The sequence below is a fragment of the Protopterus annectens genome, chromosome 2.part1, assembly GCF_019279795.1.
Source record: "Protopterus annectens isolate FY-2018-M chromosome 2.part1, PAN1.0, whole genome shotgun sequence".
Lineage (NCBI taxonomy): Eukaryota > Metazoa > Chordata > Ceratodontiformes > Protopteridae > Protopterus > Protopterus annectens.
Genome location: NC_056729.1, coordinates 742,339,968 through 742,355,842, shown reverse-complemented (window position 1 = coordinate 742,355,842; position 15,875 = coordinate 742,339,968). Strand labels below are relative to the sequence as shown.

Genomic DNA, 15,875 nt, shown 5'->3' with positions numbered 1-15,875 from the left:
AGGGTCAGCTACTGGATTCTTAAAAAGAAACTTAAGTTCCACTGGAACTTTGTAGAATCGATCAGGTCTTTTGGAAGCTGGGGGCTGAGAGTCTGAAGGAGAGGATGAGGATGCAAAAGCATCTAGAATGACCTATGGGGAGGACAGGGGAAGGGTCTGGGTTATTTAAGTCTAACAGGCTGCAGCATTTTTTTTTGGAACATCAAAGATTTGCTTAGTCTCTCTCTCTCAAAGTGTTTCATCATGTTTACACTGGACTCTCCAAAAGATGCCTCTTCCTCAGGGGAATCAAGTGGGAATCAGTTATCATCTGAGCGTCCCTGTCCTGGAAAGTGAATTTAAGAGGAGTAAACTAAGGAGTGGTCATGAAAATCTGAGGTCTCTTCTTGATCTTTAGAGGATCACTCCACAGTAATTTTCTGCGGAGTGGAAGGAGGAGTTGAAAAGGAAGGTGGCTTAAGGTCCATAATGGCCTGGAAAAGGTCCTCAGAAAAATTCATCAAATCCTTCTCCCTAGAAGGACAAGAGAAAAAAAACATGCTTAATCGCTTTTTCTTTGAGGTGACATCCCCATGAACAAAGCATGGAGGCTCCCACCCATGATATACCTTATTCAGTTTTCTGGGGATTTCTTCCCATACTAAAATCTGAGGGAGGTCTTCTGGGACCTCTGAGATAATGATACTCCATTCCCCCTTCCCCAGTTTCCGTTGCATTAGCAAACTCTTTGGATGTGCAGGCCTCTAATGCCATATCGGCCTCCAGCAAGGTCACAAAAGTGATGGTCTGCGGTACATTTAGACATAACACAGATTCTGTAATGTCCACTGGTAGGTCAGCATTAGACTGGGCTGAGTGAATATCAGACCTAGGGCTTTTGAGTCTTTTCTTTGGAGCGGGAGGTATGTCAGGTGTGGAGGGATTCACCATCTTAGACTGGGCCAAATGTATCTGTCATTTCTAAGAACATGTTTAACGATGACAAATGGGAACACAATGAGTTTGGTAACTGGCAGATGGAACAAGATTTGTAGTCTCTTAAGCAGAAAAGACACTGGCTAACAAAATCTTTGTAGGGTATCAAAGCAAAACAGTTTAAACAAAGAGAAAGTATCCCCAACAGGGCACTTATTTGAATCCAAGAAGGCGTATGGTACACAAAACCATGAAAGGATCACGCAGATGGGTGCAAGACCTGCATTCAGTCTGATGATGAGATAGTATGAGGATTCATGCTCATAATTCCATTTATATTCTGAGGATTCATGCTCATACGTCCGTTTATGTACTATGCTCATGGATTGAGGTCACACACTGGCTGTATAGTTCTGGGAAGGTTAAGGCTTTGGTATCCTGGCTGAACATCAGTGGTGAGAATCCTTCTGTTTGGAATACTACAACAGTGATTTCAGTCATGACAGTGACTGCTTCTTCTAACTAACCTGTGTTTTGCAATAATAATAAGCCATGTTTGAAGGATACACTGACAGGACTACTACATATCAACATTAACACAAAAAATACTGCTGCTAGTACTCAGCATGCCATTACTGTTCATACATGAACTCAGGTTATGTATAACAATAATATCAAGTTTATACAAACTTACTGTATCAGAAAATTCACTTTACCTTGCATTTTCATACTGTTTGACAGTAACCAATGTATCTTCAATAGTTTTATTAACCAATGTATTTACACTAGAAATAAAAAAGTTTATTGCCCCGAGGAGTGTCTCTCCATTTTTGGCCAGCAATTTCTGAGTTTCTGCATTATACCCAAACTCTTCCTACAAAAAAGAAAAAAAAAAACATTTAATGAATTTCAAACAGCAGATTTTGTTTCCAAAAATTCTTCCTTGAAGTAATGTACAGACACTATCCGCATGAAACAAATGACTATGCCTGGAGCAATCACACTGATGTGCATTTAAATTATGTTCATTGACAGTACATTAAATTCAGAATAATCCATAGATAGTTACATGGAAAGCTCCAACAGTACGGTTGCCTTATAAATGGAAATTGTGGGAACAACACATGCAGAATAATGTTCAGGAGGAGGAGTGAGGTTTAAGGGAAGGGAGGAATTCTGCAATTTATGTAATGTTGGACTGATGACAGAAAGAAATATGTGATGTATAACATTTGTAAATGAAAAAATGTTAATACACAAATTATCACATTAATAACAATGTCCTAAGCATGCAATCAGTCGTGAGGGATTAGGGCACCCAGGTTGATAGCAACCTGACTTTTGACCATGTTGCTTCCATTGTAAGGAAAGTTTTCTACATGGCCCACCTCATAAGTAAGGGTATCTCATCCACAGACAAGAAGGTCATAACAGCCCTGTATTCTTCCCTTATAAGGCCCATTAGAGTACAAAGTCCCATTCGGCATGTACCTCGCAAAGCACATGGAGCAGCTGGAGAGACCAGGGCCTCAAAAAGTTTACCATACACAGATAGGCTAAAAGCTCATCCCTCTACTCAGTTTCATACAGACTCCTCATAGGTGACCTCTGTCAAGACCTCCCAACCGTACCGATTTACTCGTTTTTTACCGAGTTTTGGGGTCCAATTAATGGGGTGCCACGATTCCCGAGTGGCACCCCTTCATTTCCGATTTTTTCCAGCTCTCTTCAATTTTTTTATTTTGCGCCATTTTGAGCTGACGTCATCACGTGCGCGATGACGTCAGCGCCGTCAGCCTGTCGGAATTGAGCTCAAGGGCTCATGTGCTTTCCGGTTGGCTGAAAGTATTGATTTCTACAGAGGTTTGGCTGTGTGTTCTCAAATTCCATTCCGGCTGTTTGAAAACTTTTAGCGCGGAATCAGAAATGGAACAAGCAACTGCTGCAGACCTTTGGCTGTGCGTTTGTTGTTGGACTCAGAGTAGTGGCTTGATTAATACTTTGACTTGCTTTTGTATGGAGCGGAGGTCGCTGATGCCTGGTGAATTAATGCTTTGGTGGCCAGAGGAAACGGCTCGGCTTTGGCTGTTCTGCATTGAGGCAACGATGGCTGCTACTTTGGAGTTATTAGGTGAGCGTGAGCTGCTTAAGGAAACGGTGTGTGTGTCACCCAAACTGTAAGTTGCAGCAGTCATAATGTACCTTTCATCTACACTGCTTTTTGACAGTCTATTTTTCTCCTTAAAAAAATCTATTTTTTATTTAATGATGCAAGTCAGAGCAACTCACTTTTTTTATTAAAATAGATAAGCGCTTTTGTCTTGTGACTTGTCTTTAGTTTAATAGAGATGAAGTCTCTATTAAACTAAAGATGAGACAAAAGTGATATTCTATTTTAATAAAAAAAATGTTAGGTGCTCTCTTAGACTCCTACAGACTTGTTTCAAGCAACAGTTTAGCTTTGGAAGCAATGAGCTATACACATATATCACTCTATGGATGAGTAAAGAGAAGATGTTTTACTACTTAATTATAACAAATGCTGCAAGTAAGGATTCAAAGGCATTGAAGTAACTAGCATTAAATATAATCTGATGCCATGATGTTTTAAATTCAGTTTTATAAGATGTATTCTAGTTTATCACAAGTGACGGTAAATACAGTTAATATTCATGTAAAGTTTTGTAAACCTTAAGTTACATGTATACTATTCTTGGACATACATGCATTTATATTTTCTGTACGTTAAAAATAAACTGCTATGTATTCAGCTCCTTGCTGACCCATTAGAAACAGTCTGGATAAATATAGTATCATTTATGCTTCTGGTGATGGTACTTGGAGGGGTGACTGATCTGCCTGGCTTTATATAAATGTTAAATATTTAAAATGTTGACTTCTTGCTGTATGCCTAGATAATTTAAGCTGAATATCCTCCAGGAATTTAAATGGTCTTTCAGTCCCCTTAAATGTGTTATCCTTCATTTTAAATGCATACATCTCTGGTTGCCTAGTTCCTGTTTTGGAATGGATCCAGTATTGTTTCATAATGTTGATTCAGATATGAAAATAGATGTCTTGGCCATGTCAGTAAACAGCACACATTATGCAGGGAATCAAATGGAACTTTAAAAAGCAGTTAACAATGAAAATGTTGACATTGTTCAGCTTTGAGTTGAAGCCTTTAATACCTCTTGGCATAAGCCATAATTTAGGAGCATCATATCTACTTGAGCAGTATAATATTTTGGAATTAAATCTGAACTACATGTACATTATGACAATTAATAAATAAAAACAAACACAGAAAACCTTGTATTTATCTGAAACTGTGCGTAAATGCCCCCAACTAAATACACCTGGTGGCTAGAGGCTAATAAATGTGAGTTTCAAGGGCAAAAGTTGTAGAAATAAAGCAGTATGCACACATTAGTGTTTATGGTAAATGAGATGAAATAGCCAGGTAATGGGGCATTGGAATGGCTGCAGGGGCACTCTGGTGCCATACGCTGGTTGTCTGTTCTTCAGTTTGTGTTTGAAAAGTTGGTATCCCACAATTCCATTGGAGTGGGTGGGGTTATGTAATCATGTATGCAAATTGTATGTTAATCAGCATACAGATTTGTACCTATTTTTCATGGGCCTTGTCCAGATTTTTGATGTTTCCAGGTTGAGAGGTATGCCTCTGTCTGGCATACAAGGCGATCTCTGACCCCATCTTGATGAGACTGGTGCAAATCCACAAGTCAAGCTCCGCTCGAGTAACCCACACGCACGGCCTCAACCTGATCTGTGACATCAACAGGACTTGCTGGGGGGACAGATCTGCGTCCCAGAGACTCCCCCATCTGTGGAATTGACTCCTTCTCCATGTCAAGCAGACTACCTCTTTACTCCTTTTTAAGTGCAACCTGGATAACTTGGATGGGAAACATAAAATACATCCCTGGGATTCCACTGTGGATGGGAAACATAAAATACATCCCTGGGATTCCACCTGTATTCCTGCTGGACAGGTGCATCTGGTGCTGACTTGCCTAAATATGGGCTTAACCCTCGACTAGGCTTATAAGGGTCTCGGGGCCAGTAGCCTAGTAACTTCCTATGATCCTATGGTTTGTTTTCTCTTCAGTTAATGTATGTTTGCCTATATATATATATATAAGTGATAATTTAATAAAGGTGTTTAAGAAAACAAAATAACATGGTGGCCTTTGCTAGCAGTAACGCCTCAAACAGATCTCAGTTATACAGGAATAAAAGTACGCACCTTGCTGAAAAATGTGGTTGTGTAGTGTTACTTATTGAAGGTAGTTGTGGAGTGACTAACATTATTACAAGTGCTCTTATAGAATACCCGATTCTGACTGGCTAGCTACTTTGTATTAATCCATTTACAATATCTGTTAAAACTTTTTAGTAAAGTACATTATTTTATAACTGTGACATAACACAAAACAACTTATAAAAATAGCAATAAGGTGCTTTCAAAGGATATAACTACATTTCAAGTTATAGTGTGACTAGAAACCTTTCAAGGGAAAGTACCACCCATGAAAAACAGATGAAGTGATCGAAAATGCCCCCATGGTACCAAAGGACATTGTACACTTGGACAAAATAGGAAGGCTGTAAGAACAAAAATATATCTGAAGGCTGAGACTGTATTACAGTGCAAGTAAAGAACCTAACAGCTGGTATAAAAAACAGTCAGGAAAGGGGAACTTCTCTGTGAAGGCCAGCCGGCGATCAATGAAGCAGCTGTGAATACACATGGAAAACAGAAAACTGACACAGCAGTAGAGAGAGTAGTATTGCTAGAAATGAATTCATCCTAAAGTCTTGTTGAATAACTTCACGTGGTGGACCCTGTTTTTACAAAATCTCACCAAGATGACACTGATATAAAGATTGGATTTTATAAAGCATATATCATGGATACATGTAGGTTAAAACATGAAAAAAAAAGACAGCTGGGTGCACAAGTCCCAGGATAAAAAGTACCCAGTCCTGGTATGCACACTGGTGGCAGGACAGGAAAAAAAATAACAGTGTAGAATCCTCAAGAAATGGAAACAGTCCGACAATGGGGTTAGGCCAGGTTCAGGGGAAGGCTGCCCCCCCCTGTTGTAGGAAGAAGAACATAAAAAACAAAAACTGACAGGCCAAAGAACAGCCATAAAAATTAGTGGAATATTGAGGATAACAAAGAAATTAATTATTATTACTATTTATACAAAAAGCCCAGAATTAAGATATTCAAAAAGATTAAGAGAGGAATTAGAGGAAAGAAAAATAATTGCAAGAAAAAAAAAAAAACATCTCAAAAGCTTCAAATGCAAGTTTGTGTTCATTAATACATCAAACCCATCAAACATTATACAGACTGAGAAACTTTAGGTCATTTGGAAAAAGTGGCAGAGGAAGTGCAAAAATATAAAGAACAAAACCTAGAGATTTTTGAAAGTCATAAAAAAGAACCATGGATATGGGAAAGAAAGAGGTCTGATATGATGCAATACTTATGCAAAAACAGAAAGACAAAATAATCAATACAAAAAAACAGCTTCAAAGATATTTGAAGAGAAATGCAGGCAAAGGAATCCAGACATGGAAAATTTTCACAATACAAAAAATAAAATCACAAAGGAGAATACAGAACAGAAGATTAGTAAAGTAGAAGTTAAACAAATAGTAGCTGAATTATGGAATACCTGCAAAGTGAAGTATTTAGTGTAGAAAGTCTAACACAGGTTACTGGGAAAGAAACACCAATGTTGAGTAACAGGTGGAGCAGGAGACACCTGATGAAGAAATATGAACATGGGAAAAAAAGAGATATAATATGGTGCAATATTTAAGCAAAGAAGAAATCAAAACAAATCAAGACAAAAAACAGCATTAAATATATCTGAAGAGAAATACAGGCAAAGGAATCCATATATGGAAAATTTCACAATACAAAAAAATAAGAAAACAATGGAACAAATAGCAATGGAAAGGTTAGAGAAACAGAAACTGAAGTTCTGGATATCTTGCAAAAGTTAAGGATTTAGTCTAGAAAGTCCAAATCTGGTAACTCCACAGCATGATGGAACAAAGAGTCCCCAAATTAAGGAGAAGCAGGTGGAATGGGAACCATCTGATCACTTGCTACATAAACATAGTCTGGAGCCTTCAGTAGGAAACTAGTACAAAAGTTCAGTTGGAGTTGCACAGCATAGGAAGGAGCAGGAAACAGTGGCAACCCCGACACAGTCATGTTGTAGAGTGATAGGCCAGTGAGTTCTCATATGAAAAGAGCAATGGATAATGGAAGATGCAGCTGAATAGAATATGTCACAGGAAGATGTTCTGGAACTTTCTGTAGACTGCCAGCAGGAAACAGAACTAAGAATGCACCCTCAGTTTAGAAGAAAATGATCTAAGGGAAGAGTTGCTGGATTTAATATTGACGGATAAACATATTAAGATCAATTAAAGAAATAGATTACAAAAGGTCAGATAAGACCCCAAAATGTTAGAAGTCTGATACAACAGATGAACTCAGTAATCAAGACCTAACGGAAATTCATGAGATACAACAGAAGTAAACAATATACCTGAGCAGCTGTTTAAAAAAGAAAAACTGAAGACTGCTGAATGACCCTGGCAGGGGGTATGATGCAGGGATAGCAGCAAGTCTTTGCATTTGACACCTCTTCAGGACTGCCTTGAGGATCACAAGATGTGTCCCCTACTGACATAAAAATATATGCCTTATAATGGATCAAGGGTTACAGATAGGGGAGTATCTAAACAATATCTGGAAAGAAAGGGTAAATCTAAGATAACAAAAAAGCCTACCTCTGAGAAGTCTCAGGAATGACAAGGCAAACTAGACAAAGTTTGTGGCCTATAAAGATGGGCATCAATCAAAGGGTATAAGTATAACCTGCATTGTTCCATGGCATTAAAAGAAATTGGAGTGGAGAGAAGGGACTCAAATTACTCTCAGATGAGGTGCAGCTGTCTCCTCACAGTCTGCAAAATTCTGCAACTTTTTTTTTAATGTCGAGCTGTGCCAGGTGTGTAATACTAAGCATTAGACTGCCCTGAGCAACACTTTGAGAAAAGAGGACACCATGTAGAATCATATCAATTCCTAAACATGAGAAGAACACTTAGGAACAGTCAGTGAGGAAAAGTTTCAATACTGTGTCAGAAAATACATGAAACCACTGTCTGAGATTGCCATGGAAGTGATTCAAGTAGAACACCAGGGTGCTTGGCTGTGAAGACAAAGACAACCCCAGTGCTGGTCTGCTCTATACTAAATCTGCCCTCTTCAGGATAGACAATCGATCTCTCAAATGTTGGTCATGGGAAAAGCAACTAGCTCAGAAGACCATGCATCACACCAGTAAACAATAACCTAAAAAAGATAACTGACTAAGACCACCCTGCATCAGACTCCTAAACAATGTCTTGTCATGGTCAGTAGATTCAGAATGGTCTATAAAGGCCTAACATCTAGCAAGGGTGAAGGCTCGAGTTATCTCATCAAGGTCATGCCTGACTTGGTTTAAAATGCAGACCCAAAGGATGTCTTTGGTATCACATGAAGATGAGGTAGAAGCCAACAGTATTGGTTGTTGACCTCAAAGAAGCAAGAGCTGAACTCAAAAGGGACCCAGTGACCACAAGAAGGAAAGTGAGTTGAGGGAGATTACTCTGAAGATGTAAGGAAGCAAGAAAGGACATCTGGTGACTGAGGTCATAATATAACATATCACGGACACCAAATTCTCAAAAATGCCTGAAGGTAGAACTAAAATTCAGTACAAAGGGTCTAAACAACCATCAGAGCTGAAAGAGGGCTGGAGAAAGGTACAAGAGCAAACCACCTGTAGAAAAACAACCACAAACAAAGACATGTAGATGCACCACTGACCTTAAGTATCAAAGTTGCATCTGAAAATCATAAAAACGCCAAAAACCCAAACCAAAAGAACAGACACTGGGAAAATTACCACTGACACAGACACAAGTATCAACCAACAAAGATGGCTTCTAGATAAAGAAAGATTCACCAGAGAAAAATAGGCCAACTGAAAAAAATCTCAGCATAGGCAATAAAGAAAACAGTCTGCATAACAGAACCAGATGTAAGAGAGAGAAGTGCTACAATAAGTCTTAGCATAAAAACAGCATGCAGTATTAAGACACTCTGGTTGGAAGAACAAAGAGGCAGTTACTTCTACAAATACTAAAACATATTCATAGTACAGGGATAGCAACATAGAATTACTCTGGATAAAGGAAGGTACACCCAGAGAAAATAGGGCAGGAAAAACAAAGCAAAAATGATAAAGGCAACAGTCTGCATGAAAAATCAATGCTAAAAAATTAGTCTTGGCGTAAAAGGTACATTCAGCATTAAGCCAGCTTTGTACATAATATGCTAAAAATGGTACTGTCTAATTAGGTGCCTAAAGAAGAGTAAAAGCTAGGTACAGTATAAGGCAAACTCCAACAGCAAAATACCAGACTTCAGATAACTGCCAAAAAATAGCAATTTCCACAAACAGAAAGAGGGCATTACTGATGAAAGCTAAGTCCATCACACATTAACTCATTAGGTGGAACAAACAGCAAACATTTACATACACAGTATACAAAACTTTACAGCATACAATGAAACTTTGAACTCTAAAGAAAAACAGTACAGATCCTAAATTACTGTTCCACAAATTTTCATCTCAATTAATTACAAACTAGGAGGCTATGTAAAACAAGCAGTAACAAAAAAGAAAACAAGATGAGAACTGCAAGAGAAAGACACTTAAACATGTCAAGAGAAGAAACAGGATAGGGGAGGACTGCTAAGCAAACATCTGTTCTAACAGAAGAGGAAAAGACAGATTTTGAATGCAGATCTACAAAACACTCAACAAAAATAAGGGTAAGACACTGAAACATAAAAAATAGACAGCTTGGGGCCATTTTTAGAGCTGCATGATTGAAAAGACCTACTGCTGGGTCTTCAGGTGTTGTGCAGTCTGGGAAGGTTTTATGGGCCAGGCTAACTAAGCACTTCCCAGTCTTAGTCCTACAGGTGAAGGATATGAACCTCCCAACATCAGATACCTGCATTTCTGTGTAAAAGCTGGTACTAACATCAATCTGGGTACTCTGACTGGTCTATGCTTTGGCCACAATTATCTGAGGAATCTCACCAATATGTAATCCAGGCAGCAACTGGAAAGGACATGCAGTATTTTGAAGAAGTTTCTAGATGAAAACATATGCACAACTCACTCCTCTCCTTCTGTCAACATGAATATGAGGAGGCTGCTGTGTCTTGAGTACTCTTCAAAACTCAAGTTTTTGGTGACATTTTCTTGAACCTATGGCTTCAGAATCATCACTCTCTCTTTCCACTTTAGCAAGTGGCTTTTCATATGTATATACAATCATTCTCTTCCAACTCTCCTTCACAACAGCTGATTGTGTCACAAAGTCTGCAATCAGAGAATGAAGTCTGGTAATCTCACAAAATGCACTTCTAAAAGCAGCATAGACTCTTAAGCTACTTTCTTCTCCCTTTCTGCTAGCAGTTTTCTTTTACCCAAGAAATTCTCAACAGTAAGAGGAGTGCTTGTGGCTGCAATGCTTTATTGTCAAAAAAGGCAGTGCAGCCACAAATGTTTCTTAACTGCATAGTGGCCAAACCAGGTTTACATTAGTAAACCTTTATGAAAGCATACAGAGTAGTATTCAACTTTTAATAATTTTTAATGAAAGTAGAAGTACAGCTGCAATACTTCTCTACAAGCATGTTACTGTAAAGCCAGACATACCATAAGTCTCTAGGATGAGCTCTGAAAGCCATATGTACTTTTCCTTCAACTTATGGTTCCTATATGTTAGCACACCACATTTCTGCTGTTTACAGTAACTTTGGAACATAAAGCAACTCAATGGTGCAGTGCTAAACACAATGCAATGGCAATTAGCTGGCCTGACTGACTCACCGATGCTCTGACTACTAGTCAAACCCATCTAACCAGAAACATTACTACACATCCTACTTTATATGCAAGTACTAGAGGCATCAGCTTTTCAATATTCATCCATTTCACAATTTGTACAGTACAGTTCTGATTTCAGGATGTGAAGGTAAAGGAAGCAACCTTCCCCCTGCTATCAACTTTGTAAAGCTGTTTCATACAGTCACTTTTAGAGAATAACATTTCTACATTCATGGGAGATGTGTGTACATGTGTAAGTGGTAAAACACTACCGTCTCTACAAAAGAAATAAAATGTGCATGTTATACTTCAGACTGCATTGCTCAAGCACAACCTAATTGGGGGGGGGGGGGACTTATAAAATGAGCTAATACAATGGGCAGATGAATTACCAGCCAGACTATGCACTCACTAACACTATTACATCGGAGAGAACTCTAGTCCCATTCTTCTGGAATGCCACATAAAAAAATACATTTAGGCAACAAGAGAACACACATGAACTAGTACATCCAGTCAAAACACAAAGGCATGTGATGTTACTTTTCTCTTACCTGACCATTTGAAAAGCTAAGCAGAGTGACATCTTCTGGAAAATTATAAAGGATAATGGTACTTGCCACACGAGCAGCTCTGCTGATTTTAACCCATCAAGTAGAACATTTGCAAAAGAAATACTTACATGGAGCTCTGGTGATTTCATGCTGAGGTCTGTAAAAGCATCTCCTAGCTGCCTTTGTGTAAGTACCATCTGGTGCAGCTGTGTTGCTAATGTCTGAGCCAGTCGTAGTACATTTTCATACTTTCTCTTATTATCTCTTAGCACTTCTATCTGTGCTTCTAGCTCCAAATCCACCGTCCTAGAACCACGACCTAGCTTCTCAGACAAGATCTGTCGTGTGCACTGAAACAGAACCACAGAACATTAGTGTTACAAATGGAAAGATAACTACTAAAGCAATAGGACTCATTTTTATCTGATGTACAAAGTTGTGGGAAAAACTTAAATGCAGTCAAACTTTTCCCTTTACCAGTTTAAGTTACCTGCATCCATAGTTGCAAAGAAAATAACTTTAGATTCTTAACAATACACTAATCGCAACTGTAAGACAAATATGGAAATATGGGGTTTGCTATTGGCAGCTCAGTCCATTTTTTTAAAGTAGGTCTTTATGACAATACCATTCTGAATTGGCAGTTTATCCTTTGTTTACATATCAATGTATGTGAAACAAAACACTAAACCACTAAGTGGCTGAGACTGGTAGCTGCAAGGTCAAAATGCTCTTTTGTTCTAAAGGTACTATTTTAGTTACTGCTCACCCTGCAATAAATATCTGCTCTGGATTTTATTTTAGCACTCTACTAGTTGAATTCACCAGTGCTGGCATGTCAGGAAGTACTGTGGAGTGTGTTCAGCACTTTTTGTGCTAGCTGTTGGCACCATTTGTTCAGTTTTTCTGCTGGCTAACGACAACGCTTCACAGCAGGACTGATGCATTTTTCAATCACTTTTTCCTCTGGGGAGTAATTAGAAATATGCATGCTGCATGTTTTTTGTGAATGGCCATACTGCAGATATTTCAATACTTTGCTAGTTGTCACAATGCCACTACTATTACAGTGGACTTGCTTCTATTGTCATATTATTTCCAATTGCCATATTTGTTTTAAGCAAGATTTTCTGGCATTTACTACCAAGTACTGACTTTTGAGACAGCTTTGAACTGAAGGGGGGGGGGGGGGCATTAGTCTTTACTTATTGTTTTATAAAGGAGAAACACACTTGCTCAAGAAACCAGAAGCTGCATTGTCTGACAGCCTTATTGTTTTATAAAGGAGAAACACACTTGCTCATCAAGAAATCAGAAGTTGCATTGTGTGACAGCCACCATACCTGGAGTCAGTTAACATTCTAAACTATTTTTGAACAAAGTGACTCTTGTTTGATCCAAGTTTTTTCCATATACAGCCAGCTAGGAGTCCTGCTACACCACCTTATTCATGTGTACTAACACTTAAACCTATCCCTGCCACTAACCCAGCTCTACACCATTAGGGTACTGAACACCATTTCCCTAACATTATCACTACACAAGATAGACATGAAAAACAATGCCACAAGCACTATAATTCCATACAAAAGAATTTTGTTAAATTTGGATGGGCCATTCTGCCTTGACAACACTGATCTTGTGGTGGTAGCACCATATTCCTAGTAACAAGAAAGGTTACTCTTAAGGAGAACTATTAGCTTTGCACTTATTGTGTAACATCAACTCAGACATGTTCTGGACATGTACTGCATTTCATACTCAAACAAATAGCATACCCATATTTGGTAGCCAATATAATGCAATTTGGCACTCTACATACTCTAAAGGCCATACAGGCTTAATGGGACTTCCTCGCCACAAAGATTTACTGCTCTGAAACAATTTGACATTTGGTAGTAAAATTTCCTAATACATATTAACACTGTGCTACAAAGTGGCATTATGCTTTGCTTTTAGGTAGAAAGGTAATGGAACTGCTGCCATGAGAAAAATAGCTATGTACAGGTTTCTAGTGAATACAATTAGTGAACATTTTCGGACAGGCAGACAGACCCTATTAAAAGAAAAAAATGAAATCATATATGCTGTGCAGTAATAAAAATTATTATGAGAACCAAAATGTGGGCTATGTCTCTTTCTTTCACAGGGTACCACAAAGCAACACTTTCAGTTCACTTTATACGTACACTGTCTGCCAAGAATAAGTCCGTTTTGACAAGCTACACAATTTTTGACTGTGAAAAAGACACAAAAGGTGTCTGCAACTAAAAGGTGCGATAATTATTTTAATGGGTACAGTTTCACACACCCAGGCTCCATAACCCCCACAGACTAATGACCCACTGAATAGGCAATGTCATAGCTAGGGTAGGGGTAGAGGGGGTGGTCACCCTGGGTGCAAAGTGTTTGGGACTTGAACCAGAAAATCCTGAATGGCGTTCAGTGCAGTACTGGCATGGAACTCTGGTATACCATTTGTGATCTGTATAGAAGTGCTGTAGATCTCTGTGTGTGGCATAAACTGTAGCAGTAGTTTGCAATTTGCTACAATTTAAAAGAAAAGGAAAGAAGAGTTTTTTTTTTTTTTGCTCCTTAATTTAAAGTTGAAGAGAGGCACCAAATAGAGGAACAGCACCAGGTGTAAGAATAGTGGTGTGTCTCTGTGAATAGGTACACCATTAAAACGGACTGCAGTCAAGTTAAAGAAATTATGCCCATCACTAATCTGCTTCAGCTCATAACAAGGTTATACATAATCCATGACAATCCAGATTAAACTTAACTGTGACCAAGAGATAGCTGCGGTAAAGCGGTTGCTTTCAAGCTTTCAAATAGACTAGTCACTCATCTCATGTTATCACCTTCTGACAATGTACACCAACAGTTTTATACTTATCAGAAAAATATGCCAGCAGTAATGTCCTAATTTAACACACAGAGAAATCTACCCATGATCAGCAAACAGTGACCAAGTGACAACAGATCAGCTGTTTTCAAAAACAGAATACCCTGCTCCTGAAGGTTAACATCTTTCGACTAGTTTGCCATGACAGCCTGCCTGCATTATGTTCACATGAAAGCCAGTGCACTACAATATGTTTTAGATGAAATATGCATCTGAACCATGATACTTTGATAAAGGGAAATCTGCAAATGTCTATACATTTGTTTTTGTATTCTGCCAAGGTACTTCTTGCTGGATCCTTTATCTACCTGCTATTAAATATTGTTGGTTTAAGTGCTCCTCCTAAATAAATACATCAAGAACTTTTTAAACAATGGAATATTTCAGAATACAGCTACATTCTCCACTTACTAATTCTATACTGATGAGCCCTAACAATGTCAAAGTAAAGCTTGATAACAACTGTAAAGTTGGGTCTTAGTGTGTTATTAAAGGCCAGCATATTAATGTCTATTCATAAGCCAATTAAGGGTACTACCTGTCCCTTCTAATAAAGGGCAGTCTTTATCTGGAAACTTGTGTCCTGCAAAAATCAAGAAAAATTGTAAATGCCTTTGTACGATATGAAAAATTTCCCAAGTTTGTAGTAATAGTTTCATAAAACTATTTAGTATATGAAAAAACTTAATATTATATGAAGCAACAGATACAACACAAAGCGAAAGAGTGAGTTTTTACTATGAGAAAAAGTTACGGACAGTCCTTTGCACTGGTTGTAAATATGGTCTAGCCTGCAACATCTTAAATTTCCTATAAAACAAAATGTCCTGCTTTGGGCTCCTAAAAAGTTGGCAGCCTTAAATAAAGCCACTATCCTGCAACTTTTTTTTGGAGGAAATCTGGGCATATTTCATGAAGCTTTAATTAAAAAGAGATTAGCATTGGTCTTTGAAAATATTTCTGGATTTGTTAGGGTCTTTCTACTTAGATCCCAAATGCAGCCAATATGGAATTATGCTCATCAGTTTCTACCTCTTGACCAGGTGCACCCAAAATATTTAAATGAAATCAGGTGAAAAAAAAATTGTGCAATAATAATGAAATCAGCTGGCTTACCTCACAAAATGTCTACTCGTTATCTGTTAAATGCAGTCGAATAACAGAAAAGTGCTTCACACACACTAACCCTCCCAGACTAACTACTGTTTGGCTGGGATTACCTCTGAAACTTGACTGTGAAAAGGTAAACAAAACTTAACCCACTGTAATTTATTCAGATGGTTACACACACACAATGACACACACACACACAGACTCCTTGCCCCAGCCAATAATGTCCAATTTGGATCAGGTACCAGTGAAGCAGATGTTTTCAGTTATTGCTTCATACATACATACACACAGAAAAAAAAAAAAAAAAAAAAAGACACAACAAAAAAAGAAAAAAAAAAAAAAAAAAAAAAAAAAAAAAAAAAAATAAAATAA

At 38.1% G+C, this 15,875-nt stretch overlaps 1 protein-coding gene across 6 annotated transcripts in view; it reads right to left on the bottom strand.

Annotated features, from left to right (window-relative positions):
• Nucleotides 1-15,875, bottom strand: part of ARFIP1 (ADP ribosylation factor interacting protein 1) — a 1,064,000-nt gene that overhangs the window by 236,038 nt on the left and 812,087 nt on the right. For all 6 annotated transcript variants that reach the window (XM_044062461.1, XM_044062456.1, XM_044062455.1 and 3 more), the window contains 2 exons: nt 11,611-11,832; nt 1,632-1,789 (listed from right to left, as the gene is read on the bottom strand). In XM_044062461.1, the coding sequence (XP_043918396.1) occupies nt 1,632-1,789; nt 11,611-11,832 (380 nt within the window). The remainder of the gene's footprint in view (nt 1-1,631; nt 1,790-11,610; nt 11,833-15,875) is intronic.